This window comes from Schistosoma haematobium, chromosome 3 (assembly GCF_000699445.3).
Source record: "Schistosoma haematobium chromosome 3, whole genome shotgun sequence".
Taxonomy (NCBI): domain Eukaryota; kingdom Metazoa; phylum Platyhelminthes; class Trematoda; order Strigeidida; family Schistosomatidae; genus Schistosoma; species Schistosoma haematobium.
This window is the reverse complement of record NC_067198.1, coordinates 5364289-5385778: the sequence shown is the minus strand read 5'-3', so window position 1 is coordinate 5385778 and position 21490 is coordinate 5364289. Positions and strand designations below refer to the sequence as shown.

Below are 21490 nucleotides of genomic sequence, written 5' to 3'. Positions count from 1 at the left end.
AGAGGGTCGGTAGAAGACTGTCGTTCATTCTGGAGTACCTGCTTGGACTCCAACCATGCCCTAACACGGTCACGCATCTGCTTGAGACTCAGTAGACGCAAAAAGGCCTCAGTAAAAGACTCATTAGAACTGAATTGAGTAGCGAGAAAACCAAAAGTAGGTTCCAGGAACAACTGAGGTCACACTTAGGTAGTTCTGAAAATGAGGCTGACCCAGATGTTGCTTGAAAAGATATACAAGCAGCTGTGGAAACAGTAGTGACATCTATCAGTGATTTAAACCACAAGGTTACAAAGAACCAATGGATTTCTTCAAGGTCTATTGCACTGATGGATTCTCGTAAACTCATCCCATCAGCCTCTGCACACGATGAAGAGCGACAACAAATCAGATCTAGGTTAAGCACGACCGTGAGCAGTGGTGGGCAGCGAAAGCAAAAGAGATGGAAAAGGCGGCGGTTATAGGAAACACAAGACAGCTCTACAGACTAATAAAAGAAACTGGAACTACGAAGTCAAGTGTAAGTCAGACTATTTCGGAAAAAGACGACATTCTCATCTGCTCTCAGTCCAGACGTTTAGAACGATGGGCGGAGCATTTCAGAGAACATTTCGGCTGGCCTTCAGCTACTCTACAACTACCCTCCATTCCTAGACAGTGTGAATGAAACATTGAAGTAGGTCCCCCAACTCTAGCAGAAGTTCAAAAGACTATAGTTAATCTGAAACGAGGAAGGGCAGCTGGTCCAGATGGATTGGCTCCAGAGGTCTTTAAGGATGGTGGTCCAATTTTATCGATTAGGTTGACTAATACTTTAGCTAAGATCTGGGAGTTAGACGCTATCCCATCTGACTGGGATTAGTTTAACTAATATAGTATCTAAAATACTAGCCTCGATAATTATCGGACGCCTAACAAAGACTCGTGAACTGCAAATACGAGAGAATCAAGCTGGCTTCAGACCTGGTCGTGGCTGCATCAACCACATATTCACCATTCGTTAGGTTCTAGAACACAGGCATACTTATCGGCGTCCGACAATGGTGGTCTTTCTCGACTTAAAAGCAGCATTTGACTCTGTAGACCACGAGATTCTGTGGCAGTGTCTGTCATTGAAAGGTCTACCTCAGAAGTACATAAACCTTGTGAAGGCTCTTTACTCGAACACTACTAGTCGAGTCAGAGCTTATGGCGAACTGTCATCTGCTTTCGCAACCTCAAGTCGTGTCCAACAAGGCTGTCCACTTTCTCCGTTTTTGTTTAACTTCATCATAGACCTATTGATGCAAATAACATTCTCGTCTACTGAATTCTCGGGTATTGATCTCCTCCCATGAGGTCCACTTATCAACTTAGAATACGCAGATGACATAGTCCTGTTTGGTGAAGACGCTGATAAAATGTAGTCTTCTGGTAGCACTAAGCAACAATGCCAGAATGTTTGGAATGCGCTTCACGACTGGTATGCGTCAACATCTGAACTAAGGATGGGGAGTGAAGTAGTAGAACGCGTCGACAACTTCACTTACCTTGGAAGTTTGATCAGCCCTAATGTGTTGGTGTCCGACGAAATCTCAGTACGGATTCGAAAAGCTCGTTTGGCTTTTGCCAACTTTTATCACCTATGGCGAAGGCGAGATATCCGTCTATCAATAAAAGGACGAGTATACTGCGCGGCAGTCCGTTCTGTTTTAATTTACGGCAGCGAAACACGGTCATTAAGAGTAGAAGACAGTCGTAAGCTACTAGTATTTGACCACAGATGCCTCAGAAATATTGCTGGCGTCTGCTGGGATCACCGGGCAAGTAATAGTGAGGTTAGACGCAGGGCATTAGGGAATGATGGTAAATCAGTTGATGAGGTTGTGGATCTTCATCGACTGAGATGGTTGGGCCACGTGTTACGTATGGCCGAACACCGATTACCACGACGTGCAATGCTAACCAGTGTTGGGGATGGTTGGAAGTTAGGGGCGGCCAAACCAAAACGTGGCATCAGTGCTTGAAGTCACTAACTTCTAGTCTGAGCCATGTTGGTAGATGCAGACTACTTGGTTGGGGAACGCGTGACTATCGTAACCAATGGTTGGAGACTCAGGGTGATATGGCTCAGAATCGATCACAATGGCGTCGGTGTATACACTCTCTGTCTTCCCTTAAACTAAGAGATTAAAATTGCTTCATATCTTTCTTTCTACGAACTAATTATTTCTTCCTGTACTATATCCTTATTGCAATCTTTCTTTTATATATTACCACCTCTGAATGAACTACTTTTATGAATCCCGTGTTCATCTTGTTGTGTTAATGAGGTATGGCAACTTGGACCGATGCATATATGTGCCTGGTCCTACGTTGTAGCTGACTGACTGACATACGAAAGGTTTATTTTAAAATGACTGTAGCTTGTTCACATCAACTAATTCAAAAAGTTCAGAAAATCTAAAAACAAATATAATCGCTACATTTTATTGATATAGTTCGCAACACATTGTAGTAAAGTTCATTTGTATTAGTTGATCATTTTTCGACTACTTTTCTAATGGTTTATGACTTTCATCATGAATTTCTTTAGCTAAAGCTAATAGCTGATTAAGTTGTGTTTCAGAAAAATAACTCAATAAAGCTTCATCCAATGGTTTACCAAGCGCTTCTTCCTTGTTCATTTTAATTTCATGCTTTGCGCCAATTTTATTATTCGAATTTCGTATTGATTGTTGAATTTGCATTGATAATTCAACTGCATATTTCTGTAAAATAAATTAATTATTTTAAGTAAAAATTAGCAACTTTATTAATCACTTATAAGTATTAAGGATGTTGAGTTGTAAAAGGCCAAAATTAGATTGGCTATTGATTAACTTATTATGGCTCAGTCAATCAAATAGTTAAAGACAGCTTTAAGGCATTTAGTGAATGCTAAAATGGAAGTCTATACATGGATACAATGATGACACAATATTTACCAGACAAGTTTGGTATTAGGTGGTGGATAGGAGTATGCTTAGGGTCAAAGCGCTGTCAGTCATAAGCAGCGTAGAATAGAGCACATGTATCCATCTGTTCATGTTGCCACATCATTGAACAATGAACTAAAGTGATCAGGAATACAAAAGTAGTGAAAAATAAGAGTATCATTAATGGTAGGAAAATTGTTGTACTGGGTTTTGGACTGATGTCACTGCGCAGATACGTGGACTGAAGTATGTGCAGCAAACCTATAGGTGAAAGCAAGCGATAACGTTGAGCTTATTGCACTATTCGACCAATGGATCAACAACTAAGACTTTAGAAAAGTATCATGTTTTAGCTGGTGCTTAATTTATAGCAACAATATGGATGGATCAATGAACTAGCATCAAGACTGTAGATAGACCTTATTGAAAAATCGTATAAAAACGAAATCTAATTCGATGGTTTTCCCATAGTTGACTAAAAACTAAGAATATATACATCACCATACCCTATTGTTTACCTTTACAGTCGCCTTGGAAAATATTAACTGGAGTATACGAATGATTACGTTAGTGAATTTACAGAAACAATTTAATGATACTGTTACATATGCTGCAGTCCATATTTAATTAAAAACAAAATCTGGACAGAATTCCAAAGACTTTATATGAAACTTTAATGTTAGTATACTAATTAACTGAAATCACCTGAATGTTAAAGGGCAGGATACCGAATACTCTACCTTTCATTTTTAAGAAACCACGCCAGCCGAACACGAGCAGAGGAAGTCAAGGCACAAGCTGAGTACATAGAAGCAAACAAGCAAGTGAAGAAGAGGATCAAAGCCAACAAGCAGAAATACGTGGAAGAACTAGCAACGACGGCAGAAAAAGCTGCTAGAGAAGGAAATATGAAACAGCTTCACGATACAACGAAGAAACTAGCAGGGAGATATAGCAAACCAGAAAGACCGGCCAAAGATAAAGAAGGCAGGCCAATCACTGAAATTCAAGAACAGTGAAACAGATGGATAGAGTACTTTAAGGAACTCTTGAATAGACAAGCTTCATTGAATCCACCGGACATTGAGGCAGCACACACACAGAGCTTCCTATAGATGTCAATCCACCAACGACGGAAGAAATCAGGATGGCCATCGGACAAATCAAGAGCGGGAAAGCAGCAGGACCCGACAATATACCAGCCGAAGCGCTCAAGTCAGACATCGAAGTAACTTCAAACATACTTCACCTTCTATTCAAGAAGATTTGGGAGGAGGAACAAGTGCCGATGGACTCGAAAGAAGGACACCTCAAGATTCCAAAGAAAGATCTGAGAATATGTGAGAACTACAGAGGCATCACACTACTGTCAGTACCACAGAAAGTCTCTAACAGTGTTGCTGAACCGGATGAAAGACGCAATAGACGCCCAACTTCGAGACCAACAGGCTGGATTCCGTAGGGATAGGTTGTGCACAGACCAAATTGTGACACTACAGATCATCGTCGAACAATCAGTTGACTGAAACTCGTCAATATACATCAACTTTATTGATTAAAAGACGTTTGACAGAGTAGATAGGAGGATATTATAGAAACTTTTTCGACACTATGGAGTTCCTGAGAAGATTGTCAACATTATCCGGAACTCATACGACGGACTACAGTGCAAAGTAGTGCATGGAGGACAGCTGAGAGATGCATTCCAAGTAAGAACCGGAGTCAGACAAGACTGTCTGCTCCCCCACTTCCTCTTTCTTCTGGTGATCGACTGGGAAAACACGGCATACAATGGACAGCTCAGAACCAATTAGACGATTTGGACTTCACAGATGACCTATCCCATACACACGAAAAAATGCAGATAAAGACAGCCAGTGTAGCAGCAGTCTCTGTATCAGTAAACCACAACATACATAAGGGGAAAACCAAAGTCCTCAAATTTAAAGCGGAGAACAGCAATCCAATCACTCCAGATGGCGAAACTCTGGAAGATTAAATCCTTCATGTACCTGGTAAGCATCATCGATGAACAAGGAGGATTAGATACAGACGTGCAGGCGAGGATTCACAAAGCAAGGGCCACATTCCTACAACTGAAGAACAGATGGAACTCAAGACAACTTTCAATCAATATCAAAGTCAGAATCTTCAATCCGAACGTTAAGACAGTTCTATGGTACGGAGCTGAAACTTGGAGAACTACAACAACCATCATCAAGAAGGTGAAAGTATTTATAAATACTTGTCTACACAAGATACTCAACATCCATTGGCCGGATACCATCAGCAACAGCCTACTGTGGGAGAGAACAAACCAGCTTCCAGTTGAAATGAAAATTAGGAAAAGACGATGGGAATGGATAAGACATACATTACGCAAATAATCAAACTGCATCACGAGGCAAGCACTAACTTGGAATCCAGAAGGGAAACGGAGAAGAGGAAGGTCAAGGAATACATCACGTCGGGAAATAGAAGCAGATATGAAAAGGATAAATAACAACTGGAAGGAGCTGGAGAGAATTGCCCAAAACAAGGTTGGATAGAGAGTGGTGATGGTCGGCTTATGTTCATCTATGAGGAGTAGCAGCCAGTCAGTCAGTAACAACGTAGAACTTCGTACGTACGTACATCAGTTCGAGTTGCCACACCACATTGGCACAGAGATGCAGTGGTCGATTCAAATCCCGTAGTAGTAGAGGTAATAAGAGTATAAGCAGTAATCGGGGAGATTAGTGTTTGGAGATGTTACTTAAAGAGTATAATACAGTGAAATAAATTTGAGAGGAGAAAAAAAGAGACAAGGAGGAATAAGGAGATCAAAATTTGGGAGAACACAGAGAGTGGATGCACCTGCGCCATTGCAAACGATTTTGAGCCATGTCATTCAGGGTCTCTAACCATCGGTTGCTATCATCTCGCAGTCCCCAACCAGGGAGTCTACACCTACCGACATGACTCAGACCACTTGTCAGTGACTTCATGGACTTGTGCCATGTTTTGGTCTGGCCGCCCCTAGCTTTCTTCCAACCTACTCCTATACCACTGAACATAGCACGTCGAGGCAGTCGGTCGTTGGGCATACGTAACACGTGTCCCAGCCATCTCAACTGATGAAGTTTCACTACTTCATCAATTGATTTGCCATCCTTACCTAGTACCCGTTTCCTAACAACTGCATTACTTACTCGATGGTCCCAGGACATACGAGCAATATTTCGAAGACACCTATGATCGAATACTAGTAACCTACGAATATCCTCTACTCTTATCAGCCACGTTTCACTGCCATAAAGTAGGACGGAACGAACGGCTGCACAGTAAACTCGTCCTTTGGTTGATAGACGGATATCTCGCCTACGCCATAAATGACGCAAGTTGACAAAAGCTAGTCGAGCCTTCTGTATCCGTGCTGAGATTTCGTCACACACCAGACCACAAGGGCTGATGAGACTTCCAAGATAAGTGAAGCGATCGACACGCTCAATTACTTCACTCCCTATCACTAGTTCGGGTGTCGATGTAACCCAATCCTGAAGCAACATTTTGCATTTCGAGGGAGAGAATCGCATCCCGAACATGCCTGCAATGTTGCTCAGAGTGGTCAGAAGACTCTGCATTTTGTCGGCGTCTTCACCAAATAAAACTATGTCATCTGCATATTCTAAGTCAACAAGTGAACCTCCCGGTAGAATTTCAACCCCTGGAAATTTAGATGAGGAGAGTGTTATCTCTAAAAGTACGTCGACCACAAAGTTGAACAAGAATGGGGAGAGTGGACAGCCCTGACGAACACCACTTGAGGTAATCAATTCTGATGACCTCTCGCCATAAGCTCTCACTCTACCAGTTGTGTTCGAGTAGAGAGCCTTTATAAGGTTAATGTACTTCTTTGGTACTCCTTTCAGTGACAAACACTGCCATAGAACCTCACGATCAACAGAGTCAAATGCCGCCTTAAGGTCGAGAAATACTACCATTGTGGGGCGTCTGAATGTGTGTCTGTGTTCTAGAACCTGACGTAGTGTGAATATCTGATCTATACAACCACGTCCAGGTCGAAAACCGGCCTGGTTTTCTCTAATCTGCTCTTCACGAGCTTTGATTAGGCGTCGAAGTATTATTGAAGCTAATATTTTAGACACTATATTAGTCAAACTGATTCCTCTGTGATTGTCACAAGAGGACTTTTGTCCTTTCTTATAGACAGGCACAATCAGTGATTGAGACCAGTCAGATGGGATTACTTCCAGTTCCCAAATTCTACCTAAGACCTCGGTTAATCTCATTGCTAATACTGGACCACCATCCTTAAAAATCTCAGGAGTAAACCTGTCAGGGCCTGCTGCTCTCCCTCGTTTCAGATTTCCTATGGCTTTTTCAACTTCGTAAAGGGACGGAGGACCTATATTAACTCGCCATTCAGGTTGACTAGAGATCGTGGGAAACCGAAGTGTGGCTGAAGGCCAGTTGAACTGATCCCTGAAGTGTTCTGTCCATAGACCCAATCTCCTGGATTGAGAATGAATAATATGTCCATCTTTCTCTGAGATTGTTTCGCTAACGGTCGCGTTCCTAATACCGGTTCCCTTGACAAGTCTGGACAGTTGTCTGCTATTACGTATTGCCGCTGCCTTTTCCATCTCTCTTGCATTCGCTACCCACCACTGTTCACGATCATTGCGTAGACTTCTTGTCAGCTTGCGCTTAAGCTGACTCCGCGCTTCATTATGTTCAGAGCCAGGTGGAATGAGTTTCCGAGCATCTATCAGTGCGATAAATGCTGCTGAGATCCAGTGTTGCTCCCTAACCTTCTGGTTTACCTTACTAGCAGATATCACTGCTGTTTCCACAGCTTTTCGGATATCATTCCATGCTGCCTCGGGGTGGGCATCACATACATGGCTGCCTAACTGTTTTCCTAGTTGTTCCTGAAATATACTCTTAGCTTGACTATCATTAAGTAGGCCCCTAAGAGGTTTCCTTGCAGCGTCTTTCCTACGTCCAGTAAGACGCAGACAGGTACGCGCTCGTACTAGAGCATGATCTGAATCCAAGCATGTGCTCAAGAGTGAGCGACAGTCTGCTATCGAGCCCCTCCATCGGTGGCTGATAGCGATGTGATCTATTTGGGTCCAACGTTGGGACGAATTAGGGTGTCTCCATGTTAAAAGATGTTTTTCCCTATGCTTAAAGTTAGTATTTGCAAGGAACAGGCGGTTATCTGAGCATAGCTGAAACAGACGGTCTCCATTATCTGTTCTTTGAGCCACGATGCTATAAGATCCACCCAGGTGTCTTTCCCTATCGCTTAGTTTATCTACTTGAGCATTAAAGTCACTGGCCATTATTACTACATCCGAACGCCTAGCTTTAAGGAGGTCGGAGAGCTTTCTGTAAAACTCATCTTTTACATCATCTGCGCTGCAGTCAGTGGGAGAATAGGCAGAGACGACGAAGAGGCAACGACGAGTGTTCCTATCTTTTCGGATCCTTACTGTTCCGTTCAGTCGGACAGCGCACAAACGACTGTCTACTGGGATCCACTCTAAGAGAGCTAGTTCTGCCCTAGGACTCAATGCTATACCTACGCCGGCGAGGCCACGGGAAGCAGAATCAGGGCTTCCAGATACACGAAGTGTGAATCGAGTCGGTTCTTTATTTTGGCATGGTGAGGTCAAATAGATGACGCTACTCGGATCCTGTATGCGCGTTTCGGAGACACAGCACACATCGATGGCGCGGGATTCCTATTTGACAGTGTTCGGACGTTAAAAGCTGCTAAATGTACTTTAGAGCGTGGTTTCAGGAGGCCAGAAATAAAGTTCCACGTACTCGAATCGTTTGCCCTAGCGGTGCGAGATGATAAAGAGACGTGAGAAGGGTTAGTCATGGAGATAAGAGAGGTATTAGGAGGTGTAGGAAGGATTTGAATGTGACCAACTTGGTCTCGTGTGCTGTTACGGGTATGAGGGCTGATATCACTTCCCGGCTGCCCACACCGAGGAAGGGTATTTCTTGAGGAACCTGAAAAGGAAATTGGATTAGTGTTGGTCCTAACGACCTGGGAGCGTGACCGCAGTGCCCAAGGGACAACTGCTTGAGGCCGGTCGCGCACGGCCTTTTCGTGGAAGGTTTTTAACGTGTTAGCTCCGTTCTTCAAAGGGCCTAACCGCCGGAGACGGAAATCCGTGAGGTAAGGTGAGGTGTGACATTTTTAGGGTCGACCTTTTCTAACCTCACCCCTCCTTGTGGGAAGGCAGCATCGCTGTCATGCTGGTTGTCCGAGGGAAACACCTTACTGCTGTCACACCCCTCTACAGTCAGCAGTACGACTTCGCTCTCAGACCTTGAGTTGCTGCTTTTAGTCTTACCGTTCTCCAATCGACCTGCCTGGCATGGTAGAACCTACAGGAACATATGTTCCAGCCAATATAGCTCGGTTGGGTCATCACGATAGGCAAGCCCGACCACCGCGTCAAGGTAGCAGCTTCGGTCGGGCATGAGGAGTAGCAGGCGTAAGTAATTAAGTAACACTGAAATAAGCGTCCATATACACATCATGAGCAAGGATTGCTAATAAAAGTAAGTCAACCACCATATTTTATGCCACCCTTTATTCAAACTATTCATAACAATGAAGGCATCGACTATTATGGAATCAAGCTTAAGCTGACTGCACATAATAAATGTCACTTTATTTTATCACTGGTCACCACATTTTGCAGTCGGTTTACGACCTGAAAGTCGACTATTCAAGTTTACACTTTTATGTCACACGATTGTTTAGATAAATAACTTAAAGGAAAAAAGGCAAACGTAATCTGATAAATTTACCTTTAATATCACATACTATCATAACTAATATTTCTGTCACTATTTAAACTTCTTTATGGGATCTAATCACTGGACTTCGAAATTATAAACATACATGAAGTTTAGAACTAGTCCTGAAATACAAAATATGTAGATATTTAAACCTACTTACTGTCCATTCAACCATGAATGGTTGAACAAATTCGGGTTTGACATCCTTATGCTTCTTGAATTCTGTCTTTACATATTTGTCACCAATTTCCCGTAAATGAGGAGGCAGCGAACGATGCAAAGTAAGTATAAATTTGTACAGGAAACGAACACGTTGAGAATGGACAGCAATTTTTAAGATATCTTGGGACATAGAATTCGAAAGAATGTTGGCTCAAACTAATAACTGGAGTCAGAGACGAATGATTATTTGAGTAGAATTCAGTATGAACTGTAACCTGAGATATCGAAATCAAAATATAATGCAATATTCAAAGTAAAGCAGATTTAGGAGTTAAATAAAAAAATAACTTAGAAACCTGACTATACATGAGAGAACGAGATACATATTAATTCACCATCAACAACATTCTATTATGGAAACGCTTTCGCTTAATATGATTTTACCTTTTACTTTAAATCCTATGCACATGCTGTACCTAGGTGTCACATAAAAGCTGACTAATTTATGGATAGATTGAGCACACAGGAAACTGCTGAACTTGAACTCATGTGCAATTAGGGACATTAATAATTTAATATCAGGTTGCGTGGCAAGTACTCCTTCCGACTTTCCGCGTAAATGCCGTACACTAGACTTCGTATCGGCATGGAAAGCTTCTGAATGTAGGTTGTTTCTTCTGTATTTAAGCCCGTTGATTCTTGAAAAAACATTGCCACAACCTTTTTATCTTAATTTCCGGCGTTTAGCGTTATCCATTTATCTGCTTGCACATCCCAAATTACATAATACTGTTGTAGAAACCGCCAGGATAGGTTTACTAAACTTCCTGGAGGAATACGAATGGTGTTATGGGTCTGAAAACTTAGTTTACAATGCGCATTCGTTACAGCACCTCCCTGACGACGTTCGTGCACATGGACCTTTAGATAGTTTTTCAGCCTTTCCATTCCAATCTTATATCAGACAAATCAAGAATTCTGTGCACAATGGGCTTGCTGTAGCTAAGCAGGCAGCTCAGCGTTATGCTGAAAAAATGTCCTTCTACGATAGGCTTCAACTTAGCTGTTCAACAAATACTACCCCAATAGGCGCTGATGATGTCTCCAATAAACAAGTAATTATGTTTAACAATAGTAAAATAACTTCATTTAAGCCTGATAATGTAGTAGTAGTAGTAGTAGTAGTAGTAGTAGTAGTAGTAGTAGTAAACGGGCAGCCTGGTTTAGTCACTGATATAAAGAAGGATGGACTACTGAGATTTAGGTCTTTTACTGACCCACGCAATTACTTGGAAGATCCTTTCCCATCTAGTGAGATAGGAATCTTTATGTGCTCCATAGTTAGCCATGAACACACATGGGTATCGGTTAAGGACATAGATTGTAAATGTATGGCCATAAATTGTAGGAATTATCTAGTTCTAATCCCATTGCTGCATACTTTACTGTAAATGCATTTTGTTTCACTAGTGTTTAATTAATGACGACAAATAATTTAATTACGTCTTATGTTATTTTCAGCCAACTAACAAGAAGTACGTCATTGTTGACGTCCTCAGCAAAAAACAACTGATGATAGCATCCAAGGAGTGGATAGTAGGCAATGACCTTTGCCTTCTTTCGAACGAGCTGGTCGATATACACCTGCAGAAGTGCGACCAACCGAATGAAAATTAGTCACTTACGAAATGTAAAGTTATTATGTTCACGAATTAGTTCGACACAATTAGAGACATCACCGTCAACATCAGAATCTAAGCATATCAGTGGTGTTATAGCGGACCTGTAAGTCACCTGCATCATCAAGTGAACTTTTTCAGGTTCGATAGGTTGTATACAGTGGTGCAGAACATGTCGTCAGCTATCACTGACTTGACTAAAACGATGAACAACATATCGTCCGCCATTACTGACTTAAATGTTAATGTAAACCAATTGCTATTTAAGTGTAATGAACGCGAAAAACCGCATCAATTCGATTGCAGACTGTCGAGTCAGCAGTTCCCTTTGTCATCTGAAGAGGAACTACAGATGCTGGATACTGGTTTGTCGCAGAAAGAAACCAGGGACCGATTTGTAAGTCATCAACATTAATTTAATAATTTGTTACTATTACAGATTGCAATGGTCACTAGGTTATCAAGTGACGATCCAAAAACGTCGACGTGGTTTGTTCTGTCGCATCTGTTGACACCTGAGGTTGCCAGTAAATTCACGTTACTTGGCTCCTCTTCAAAACGAGCACTCCAGAAATGCAAGTTTTACGGCTGCATACGAAGTAACCTATATCTATTACTTAAACTTCAGGTGCCTTAACTAATCGCTTTCTGTCATCCTCTGTCAACGAAAAAGACCTTGGTAAGCTCTGTGACATCCCGACACAAGGTTATTTTCACGATATCCGAGACAAGATGATAAAGCGTAATAGAAGAAAACAAGACCATGTATGTACTAATTTAAAGTGATAACCTCCCTACGGCTCTATAGTTACAGTCAACAATATTAACGAACATAACCGTAAGTTCAGCTTTAAGTATTTGGCTGTGCCAAAGCATGTCATTGAGATATGGTTGTGACTTTTTTTCTTTTTTTTAATTCAGAATTCACAGGACGACTACCTCAATTCTCAATAGCCGAACGAACGTGGCTGAAGGGAATAGTCCGTGCAATTGTTTTGATGTTCTACCTAGATTTCAACAAACATTATTTTTTCAAACAGCTTACTCTTTCGCTTACATGGGAAACTGTTGAAGTGTTGAGGATGTGTGTTTGAGTGTCAGTTAACTTATGGTTAAATGCACATTCCTTATAGATAATACATCACCTGTTTCTTCTTTTCCAGATATTTTCAAATAACAATGAATTAGCAATTGCATTGGATATGCAAAGCAATCGATGCTTAAGCTTCTGCTCTAGTGTTGTACAATAATACGCTTTTCCTTTTAAATAAAATTTTTCAAAAATGTACCGCTTTTCCACTGCATTGCAGATATATTTTGGTCTGTTGTTGAAAATAAAGGGGAACATAGGAGACCTTTGGGGTTCTGTCAATAAAAGGAAAATAGGGGGTTATGTGTGTATTTAGGCGAAAAGTAGACAATTAAGCATATAAATATGCAATTCCGCGGAAATTTAGGCAAAAGTTCGACAATTCAGCGGATATTTAGGCGGAAAGTAGGCAATCCAGCGGATATTTAGGTAAAAATGCGACAATTCAGCGGATATTTAGGCGATAAGTCGGTAATTTGTCGACAAAACGGCGAAAAAAGGGAAAATCCGCATTATTTCTCCCGGACAGGCGAAAAAGGCGACATTCTGGCGCGTTTTCTCGTTTATTTCCCCTTTCGCTACCAAAGCATTTACCCCTTTATTTCCCCTTTCTTCGCCTTTATTTCCTCTTTTTGGGTTGTCTGGGATGGCTCACACTTTTCTAGATACTTAACTGGTACCAAGCCTACGTAGGCCTCAAGTATGGAGACGACGTCGAGCAATCCCAAAAATGGCCGCGAAACCTTAGTCACCTACCCGGCTCAAAATAGGATTACGAGTTAATGTTGGTTGGGATAAGAAATTACGCGGTAAAGCTGTACGAACTACCTTGAGATCATACCCAAAATGACCAATCAGGAGACAGAGAAGATAAATGGGTTATTTAATACGCTAATCTGTCAGACTTCCACTTAAAGGACTCTTGGGGGGTTTTGTTCACCACCCAGTATCATTCCAGTGGGTTAATTTAGGTTGACTGATCTCTTTCCATTCCCCTCATGGTGTTCAGTCAGTCTTCAGTCTTCAGTAATAAGAATAGTAGGTTGGTGAACCTGTATTAATCCTGACACATTGCTTTCCAGTGAAGGTCCAGCTTCTCCTTGAAAATATTCACTGATGAGGCTGATATCACTTGCTCGGGTAAGGCGTTCCAACCATTGACTACTCGATGAGAAGAACGGGACCCCACTTTAAGTTTATTAGATCGTGGTTTATGAACCTTCTTGCTATGACCTCGGAGATTATTAGTGCTGGATGGAGCAAAAAGATAAGACATATTGACACCCAAATCATAATTAACGATATGAAATGCCAGTATAAGGTTACCTCGTCTCCTACGATACGACAAGGGGGAAAGGTTTAGGCGTTTTAAACGCTCATCGTTACGGAGCTTAGAAAGACTCTTCATTAATTTTGTTCCCACACGCTGAACACGCTCAAGGGAGTTAGTGAACTAGCGATTAAATGTTGTACAATCATTATTGTACAACATAATAGCACAATCTTGAGCATCAGTCGAATCGCATTTCCATTGCAATTGCCAATAAAGCGTATTATTGTACAACACTAGAGCAGAAGCTTAAGCATCGATTGCTTTGCATATCCAATGCAATTGCTAATTCATTGTTATTTGAAAATATCTGGAAAAGAAGAAACAGGTGATGTATTATCTATAAGGAATGTGCATTTAACCATAAGTTAACTGACACTCAAACACACATCCTCAACACTTCAACAGTTTCCCATGTAAGCGAAAGAGTAAGCTGTTTGAAAAAATAATGTTTGTTGAAATCTAGGTAGAACATCAAAACAATTGCACGGACTATTCCCTTCAGCCACGTTCGTTCGGCTATTGAGAATTGAGGTAGTCGTCCTGTGAATTCTGAATTAAAAAAAAGAAAAAAAAGTCACAACCATATCTCAATGACATGCTTTGGCACAGCCAAATACTTAAAGCTGAACTTACGGTTATGTTCGTTAATATTGTTGACTGTAACTATAGAGCCGTAGGGAGGTTATCACTTTAAATTAGTACATACATGGTCTTGTTTTCTTCTATTACGCTTTATCATCTTGTCTCGGATATCGTGAAAATAACCTTGTGTCGGGATGTCACAGAGCTTACCAAGGTCTTTTCGTTGACAGAGGATGACAGAAAGCGATTAGTTAAGGCACCTGAAGTTTAAGTAATAGATATAGGTTACTTCGTATGCAGCCGTAAAACTTGCATTTCTGGAGTGCTCGTTTTGAAGAGGAGCCAAGTAACGTGAATTTACTGGCAACCTCAGGTGTCAACAGATGCGACAGAACAAACCACGTCGACGTTTTTGGATCGTCACTTGATAACCTAGTGACCATTGCAATCTGTAATAGTAACAAATTATTAAATTAATGTTGATGACTTACAAATCGGTCCCTGGTTTCTTTCTGCGACAAACCAGTATCCAGCATCTGTAGTTCCTCTTCAGATGACAAAGGGAACTGCTGACTCGACAGTCTGCAATCGAATTGATGCGGTTTTTCGCGTTCATTACACTTAAATAGCAATTGGTTTACATTAACATTTAAGTCAGTAATGGCGGACGATATGTTGTTCATCGTTTTAGTCAAGTCAGTGATAGCTGACGACATGTTCTGCACCACTGTATACAACCTATCGAACCTGAAAAAGTTCACTTGATGATGCAGGTGACTTACAGGTCCGCTATAACACCACTGATATGCTTAGATTCTGATGTTGACGGTGATGTCTCTAATTGTGTCGAACTAATTCGTGAACATCTAAATAATAATGAAACTTACTTGGCGATTGGCGATATGAATTTGTCGAAAACACGGAATTTGGGATATTGTACGCGGCTATTCCCAGCCCGCATCTCAGCCACATCCATGTCGACTGAATTGTAAAGAAAATCTTCTTTACGCTTTATTACACCTCTAGGAAATGTAAGTAAGATTATTGTACAGACCTCTTTGGCTTCTCAGTGTTCTGTGGCAAAGTGTTTTCATCCGTTGAGGTGTTTTTACGTTGAGATTCCAGTATCTGTAGGGCAACTAACAGATCTTTGGCAGACTGCAGAGAATCTATAGTGAATTATACTTTCTGTGTATGTAACCTACCTAATTCGTGAACATAATAACTTTACATTTCATAAGTGACCAATTTTCATTCGGTTGGTCGCACTTCTGCAGGTGTATATCGACCAGCTCGTTCGAAAGAAGGCAAAGGTCATTGCCTACTATCCACTCCTTGGATGCTATCATCAGTTGTTTTTGCTGAGGACGTCAACAATGACGTACTTCTTGTTAGTTGGCTGAAAATAACATAAGACGTAATTAAATTATTTGTCGTCATTAATTAAACACTAGTGAAACAAAATGCATTTACAGTAAAGTATGCAGCAATGGGATTAGAACTAGATAATTCCTACAATTTATGGCCATACATTTACAATCTATGTCCTTAACCGATACCCATGTGTGTTCATGGCTAACTATGGAGCACATAAAGATTCCTATCTCACTAGATGGGAAAGGATCTTCCAAGTAATTGCGTGGGTCAGTAAAAGACCTAAATCTCAGTAGTCCATCCTTCTTTATATCAGTGACTAAACCAGGCTGCCCGTTTACTACTACTACTACTACTACTACTACTACTACTACTACTACTACATTATCAGGCTTAAATGAAGTTATTTTACTATTGTTAAACATAATTACTTGTTTATTGGAGACATCATCAGCGCCTATTGGGGTAGTATTTGTTGAACAGCTAAGTTGAAGCCTATCGTAGAAGGACATTTTTTCAGCATAACGCTGAGCTGCCTGCTTAGCTACAGCAAGCCCATTGTGCACAGAATTCTTGATTTGTCTGATATAAGATTGGGATGGAAAGGCTGAAAAACTATCTAAAGGTCCATGTGCACGAACGTCGTCAGGGAGGTGCTGTAACGAATGCGCATTGTAAACTAAGTTTTCAGACCCATAACACCATTCGTATTCCTCCAGGAAGTTTAGTAAACCTATCCTGGCGGTTTCTACAACAGTATTATGTAATTTGGGATGTGCAAGCAGATAAATGGATAACGCTAAACGCCGGAAATTAAGATAAAAAGGTTGTGGCAATGTTTTTTCAAGAATCAACGGGCTTAAATACAGAAGAAACAACCTACATTCAGAAGCTTTCCATGCCGATACGAAGTCTAGTGTACGGCATTTACGCGGAAAGTCGGAAGGAGTACTTGCCACGCAACCTGATATTAAATTATTAATGTCCCTAATTGCACATGAGTTCAAGTTCAGCAGTTTCCTGTGTGCTCAATCTATCCATAAATTAGTCAGCTTTTATGTGACACCTAGGTACACCATGTGCTTAGGATCTTGAGGAAAAGTTGGCGAGTATTATTTATGCACGAGCCAATGAAAATCGTTTAAGGGATTTTAAGGTCACGGCGCTAATTTCAATACGTGATGCTCACATACGATGGTTTCGCAGTAGACTTCGGAGAAGAGGTGATTGTTGAGCGACTTCAACAGATGGGACTATTAAGAAGTTCCTGCATCTGTGACTGGGGCGATCAAATGATTGCAGCACGATGCGCAGACTACCGTGATGGAATTGTATTTCGTTGTCCTGTGTTGAAGGAAAAAACCTGCTCGAACTGGCACTTTCTTTGCTCGATCTCATCTATTTCCACTATTCTTCCGACTCCCTTAAATGATTCATGTAAGCGTGTCATTTTGATTGCACATATATCACGGCAATATTCGTACCACTGAACAGCTGAAACTTCCGTAAAATCTGCAAAGCCACAGCTAATGTTACTAGAGACTTTATGATCCAATTAGCAACAATTATCATTATTTGTATTAGTCTGAGTCGTGATTAATGAGAGGTTACAAGAGATGGGACGGCGAGACTAATTTAGGGACGAGTCAATGAAAAACGTTTGAGCAATTTCAATTATTGGTCAATCAGAAGACAGTATTAAGTAAAAATATATTACAAGAAAGCAATGAATTACAGTGGATATTCTTCTTTTACATGATTAAAAAGCTTGTTAAGGTTTGATAAAGGCTCAGAAGTTCTGAATTCATAATGCGTACGGTATAGAAACCCGTAAATAAGGTTAGGGTTTAGGGTTAAGGTTAGGATTAGGGTTGTGGTTAGGGCTAGGTTAGGGTTAGAGTGCTAACATGCGATCGGTTTACATCGGATTTTAGAGAAGAGGTGTTTACTGAGAGGCTACAGCCCTAACCCTATGGACGAGTTTCTATACCGTATGAATTATGAATTCAGAACCTCTGAACCTTTATCAACCTTAACAAGTTTTCAAATCATGTAAAAGAAGAATATCCACTGTAATTCATTATTTCCTTATATATTTTCACTCTATACTGTCTTCTGATTGGCTAATAATTGTCAAGGTCATTTGAGATTCGTCCAAAGGTCGTCCCTGAGTTAGAGTCTCGCCTTGCATCCTATAAGAAATATAATCACGTATGAACTTCATTTACATACCCTATTATCTAAAAGCCTTTGATTGATGTTGCTAGTGGATGGTGTTACAGTTGAAGTACTGTCATTACGAGTGGTTTCTCTATTTACTTCTATCAATTTAAAAAACACTGTTGAACTCAGTTACCTTTTAAGGTGCTTTCATTAGCAAACCCACTGAACGAAAGAACGTCATATTTTTTCATGAAAGCGGCTCGCATATTATTCCACCTTGTTATAAGTGGATCTATGACAGCGAAGGGAACGTGACAAGTTCACAGTGGCCCTACGTCTACGAACATTCTCACTGACTTCAATGAAATTCATAGTATTGAACTAACAAGGTAATCAGTTATAATGAACATGAAAATTCCGAGAGCACACCTCTCACCTGCATCACATTAGTTAATTGCGATGGCTCTCAAGCCCGTCATAACACTGGCTAAACAAAAAACGAAGTCAGTGTATATGCATCTCAACCGAATGCCTAGTTCCGTATTTTTTACTTTGTTTTTATGACAATAGTTTTGTTTTATTATTAAGCGGTGCATTAATTTGTCTACATTTATGAAAACGTAAGTTTGGGACGCGGTATATTCAAACACTGCACGTTACGTAAAATTGTCGACAAATTTCCTCCAGCTGCACGACGCAAAGAGGAAAAATCGATATTTGTCCTAAATAACCGACGTAAAGGCGGAAAATGACATTTCCTTTTTATTTACGCTGTCGTCCACTTTATTTCCCCTTTCTTCGCCTTTATTTCCTTTTTCTTGGTTGCTTGGGGTTCTCAGAGTGTCTTGTTTTATTTTGAATGAGTCAACTGAAAGGAACGGACGCCAATTTTTCGGGTAACAGGTTTCAATAACTTATGACTCGATGTGAAAACCTGGGCGTCATGGTTATTTTATTCGTTATTGACTATTTTATTCGTTTACTATGTCCTCTGAGTTGGTCTGATCTGATAAGAAGAACGAACGAGGATACTTCAGGTCCAAAATCACTTCTTAGAATTCTATACAATAAGATTAGATCACTTCTTAATCTGCGTTAGGATAGAGAATAAGAGATCTAGCTTCTGGAGCCGTTCGTTAATCATCAACTTAGATTATCTATGTCAGATGTTTGGAGGCCTACTCGAGTAAGAAGGGAATGGTGTGACGAACCAGCTAACTTTGAAGTCGCCCCGCGGTCAGCATCTAACGTGGATCACCCCTTCGACGTATCAAGGTACTGTGGTTGCTTTGAAGACCGGATAACACAAAGGACGTTATTATTGAAATACACTGGTGAAAATGAGTACAGAGAAGATAGCGAGAACACCACGGGATGCGCCAGCCCATGACATACTGTTAGGGATGCAGAGGAATATACCAATAATTGTCATATTAAGTCCAACGGTGTCCTTGGACTTTGAATGGACATTTCCTATTGGTTGATATTTGTTCACTTGTTAAATATTGTACAAAATGTTGTTTTCTGTTTTATGGCACGATGTGGTATGCTTGATTAGTATATAAACAGAGCATGTTTGAAATATAACGATTCATATCTCAGAGGTTGTGACTTGTGTTCTGGACCCAACTGGCTGGGCTAGACAGGGAGGCGGGACCAATCGGAACTCTAGGTCGTTCGTACATGTTTTACGTGTCACTGATTCGATCTATGGTACGCTGCTCTCTAATCTTTCAGTCAAGGACGCAACAATTGACACGGGGTAAAAATCGACCAAAGTTCAAGTCACAACACATACGATTAACTGATGCGCGATGATTGTCCTTGACCTCGACGAGGATCGATAATCTGTTCGATACTCATTGACTCAACTGCTGGATGATTCGGTTAGGAGTCAGTAAAATTTCACTGGCCCTACATACTATTTGTATGGTAAACCCTAGAGTTCTATGACTGCATGGGTAGTTGCGCTATGTACCTTTTACAAGACGTTTGAGTCACATTTAAAACACAGAATTGCAGCCTCAACGCAATTTTCAAGCTTGGAACTCACAGGGGTTGTGTACACTGTGGTGAACATATTAGTATCTAGATTGGTAAAGGACACTACCTGGAGCCCCTCTGGGGCCAATGCTGGTCCCAAGCCCGGATGAAGTAGGAAGGTTAGTCATGCGGTTAGCGACCCCATCCCATAGAAACTAATTCTCTAAACAAAAGCTAACCTGAAAAAATAATTCGAAACATTTAAACTCCCTACATCAATTTCACTGACTACGAGAAAGCATTTGATAACGTGGACTGGACAACACTATCCAGGCTTCCTCAACATTATGATGTGTCTGAGAAGATAGTCAACACCATACAGAATTTCTATGATGGATTAAACTACAAGATTGCACATGGAGGTCAGCTGACAGACCCGTTCAATGTAAAGACCACCGTCAGGTAAGTCTTCTTACTCTCACCATTTCTCTTCCTCCTCGTGATCGACTGGATCATGAAGACGTCAACATATGGTGGAAAGCATGGGATACAGTGAATAGCTAGGATGCAGCTGGATGATCTAGACTTCGCAGGTGATCTGGCTCTTCTATCGCACACGCAACAACAAATGCAGGAGAAGACGACCAATGTAGCAGCAGCCTCAGCAGCAGTAGGTCTCATTATACACAAAGGGAAAAGCAAGATTCTTCGATACAACACAGCATGCACCAATCCAATCACAATTGACGGTGAAGAATCGGAAGATGTAAAAACCTCTACATATTTGGGCAGCATCATTGATGAACACGACGGATCTGATGCAGATGTGAAAGCGCGGATTGGAAAAGCAAGAGCAGTATATTTACAACTGAAGAACATCTGGAACTCAAAACAACTGTCCGTCAACCAACACCAAGGTCAGAATTTTCAATACAAATGTCAAGACAGTTCGACTGTATGGGGCGAAAACCTGGAGAACTACGAAAGCCATCATCCAGAAAATACAGGTGTTTATTAACAGATGTCTACGTAGAATACTTCGGATCCGTTGGCCTGACACTATCAGCAATCAATCAATCTCCTGTGGGAGACAACAAACGAAATTCTGACAGAGGGACAAGTCAGGAAGAAGCACTGGAAGTGGGTAGGACATACATTGAGGAAAGCACCCAACTGCGTCGCAAGACAAGTCTTCACTTGAAATCCCCAGGGCCAAAGGAGAATAGGAGGACCAAACAGCACATTACACCGAGAAATGGAGACAGACATGAGAAGAATGAAAAACCATTGGATAGAACTAGAAAGTGATCCCCGGGTGAGGGTGGGTTGGAGAATG

General features: G+C 41.0%; 2 protein-coding genes across 3 annotated transcripts; one reads left to right on the top strand and one right to left on the bottom strand.

Annotated features, from left to right (window-relative positions):
• Positions 1 to 2054: 2054 nt before the first annotated feature.
• Positions 2055 to 18748, bottom strand: ACN9 (acetate non-utilizing protein 9). Its single transcript, XM_051212846.1, has 9 exons — positions 18608 to 18748; positions 18365 to 18552; positions 18241 to 18329; positions 17198 to 18200; positions 15840 to 16033; positions 15689 to 15803; positions 15522 to 15656; positions 9949 to 10225; positions 2055 to 2750 (listed from the first exon to the last, which is right to left on the bottom strand). Exons 8-9 carry the CDS (start codon positions 10138 to 10140, stop codon positions 2532 to 2534), a joined length of 411 nt encoding a protein of 136 aa, XP_051068767.1. The 5' UTR covers positions 10141 to 10225; positions 15522 to 15656; positions 15689 to 15803; positions 15840 to 16033; positions 17198 to 18200; positions 18241 to 18329; positions 18365 to 18552; positions 18608 to 18748; the 3' UTR covers positions 2055 to 2531.
• On the top strand, positions 11802 to 12583 carry MS3_00004872 (uncharacterized protein; the record flags this gene model as incomplete). Of its 2 annotated transcripts, XM_051212848.1 has the most annotated exons (4): positions 11802 to 12026; positions 12069 to 12228; positions 12258 to 12394; positions 12551 to 12583. In XM_051212848.1, 4 exons carry the CDS (start codon positions 11802 to 11804, stop codon positions 12581 to 12583), a joined length of 555 nt encoding a protein of 184 aa, XP_051068768.1. The 2 variants fall into 2 exon arrangements, with proteins under 2 accessions (XP_051068768.1, XP_051068769.1); XM_051212847.1 differs by having other exon boundaries at positions 12258 to 12563.
• Positions 18749 to 21490: the final 2742 nt, after the last annotated feature.

Excerpts from the sequence above, each read along its gene's own strand:
- ACN9 (XM_051212846.1), bottom strand. The coding sequence starts at position 10,140 with ATGTCCCAAGATATCTTAAAAATTGCTGTCCATTCTCAACGTGTTCGT. Across the intron at positions 2,751-9,948 it reads CATTCATGGTTGAATGGACA|AAATATGCAGTTGAATTATC; the intron begins GTAAGTAGGTTT and ends TTTATTTTACAG.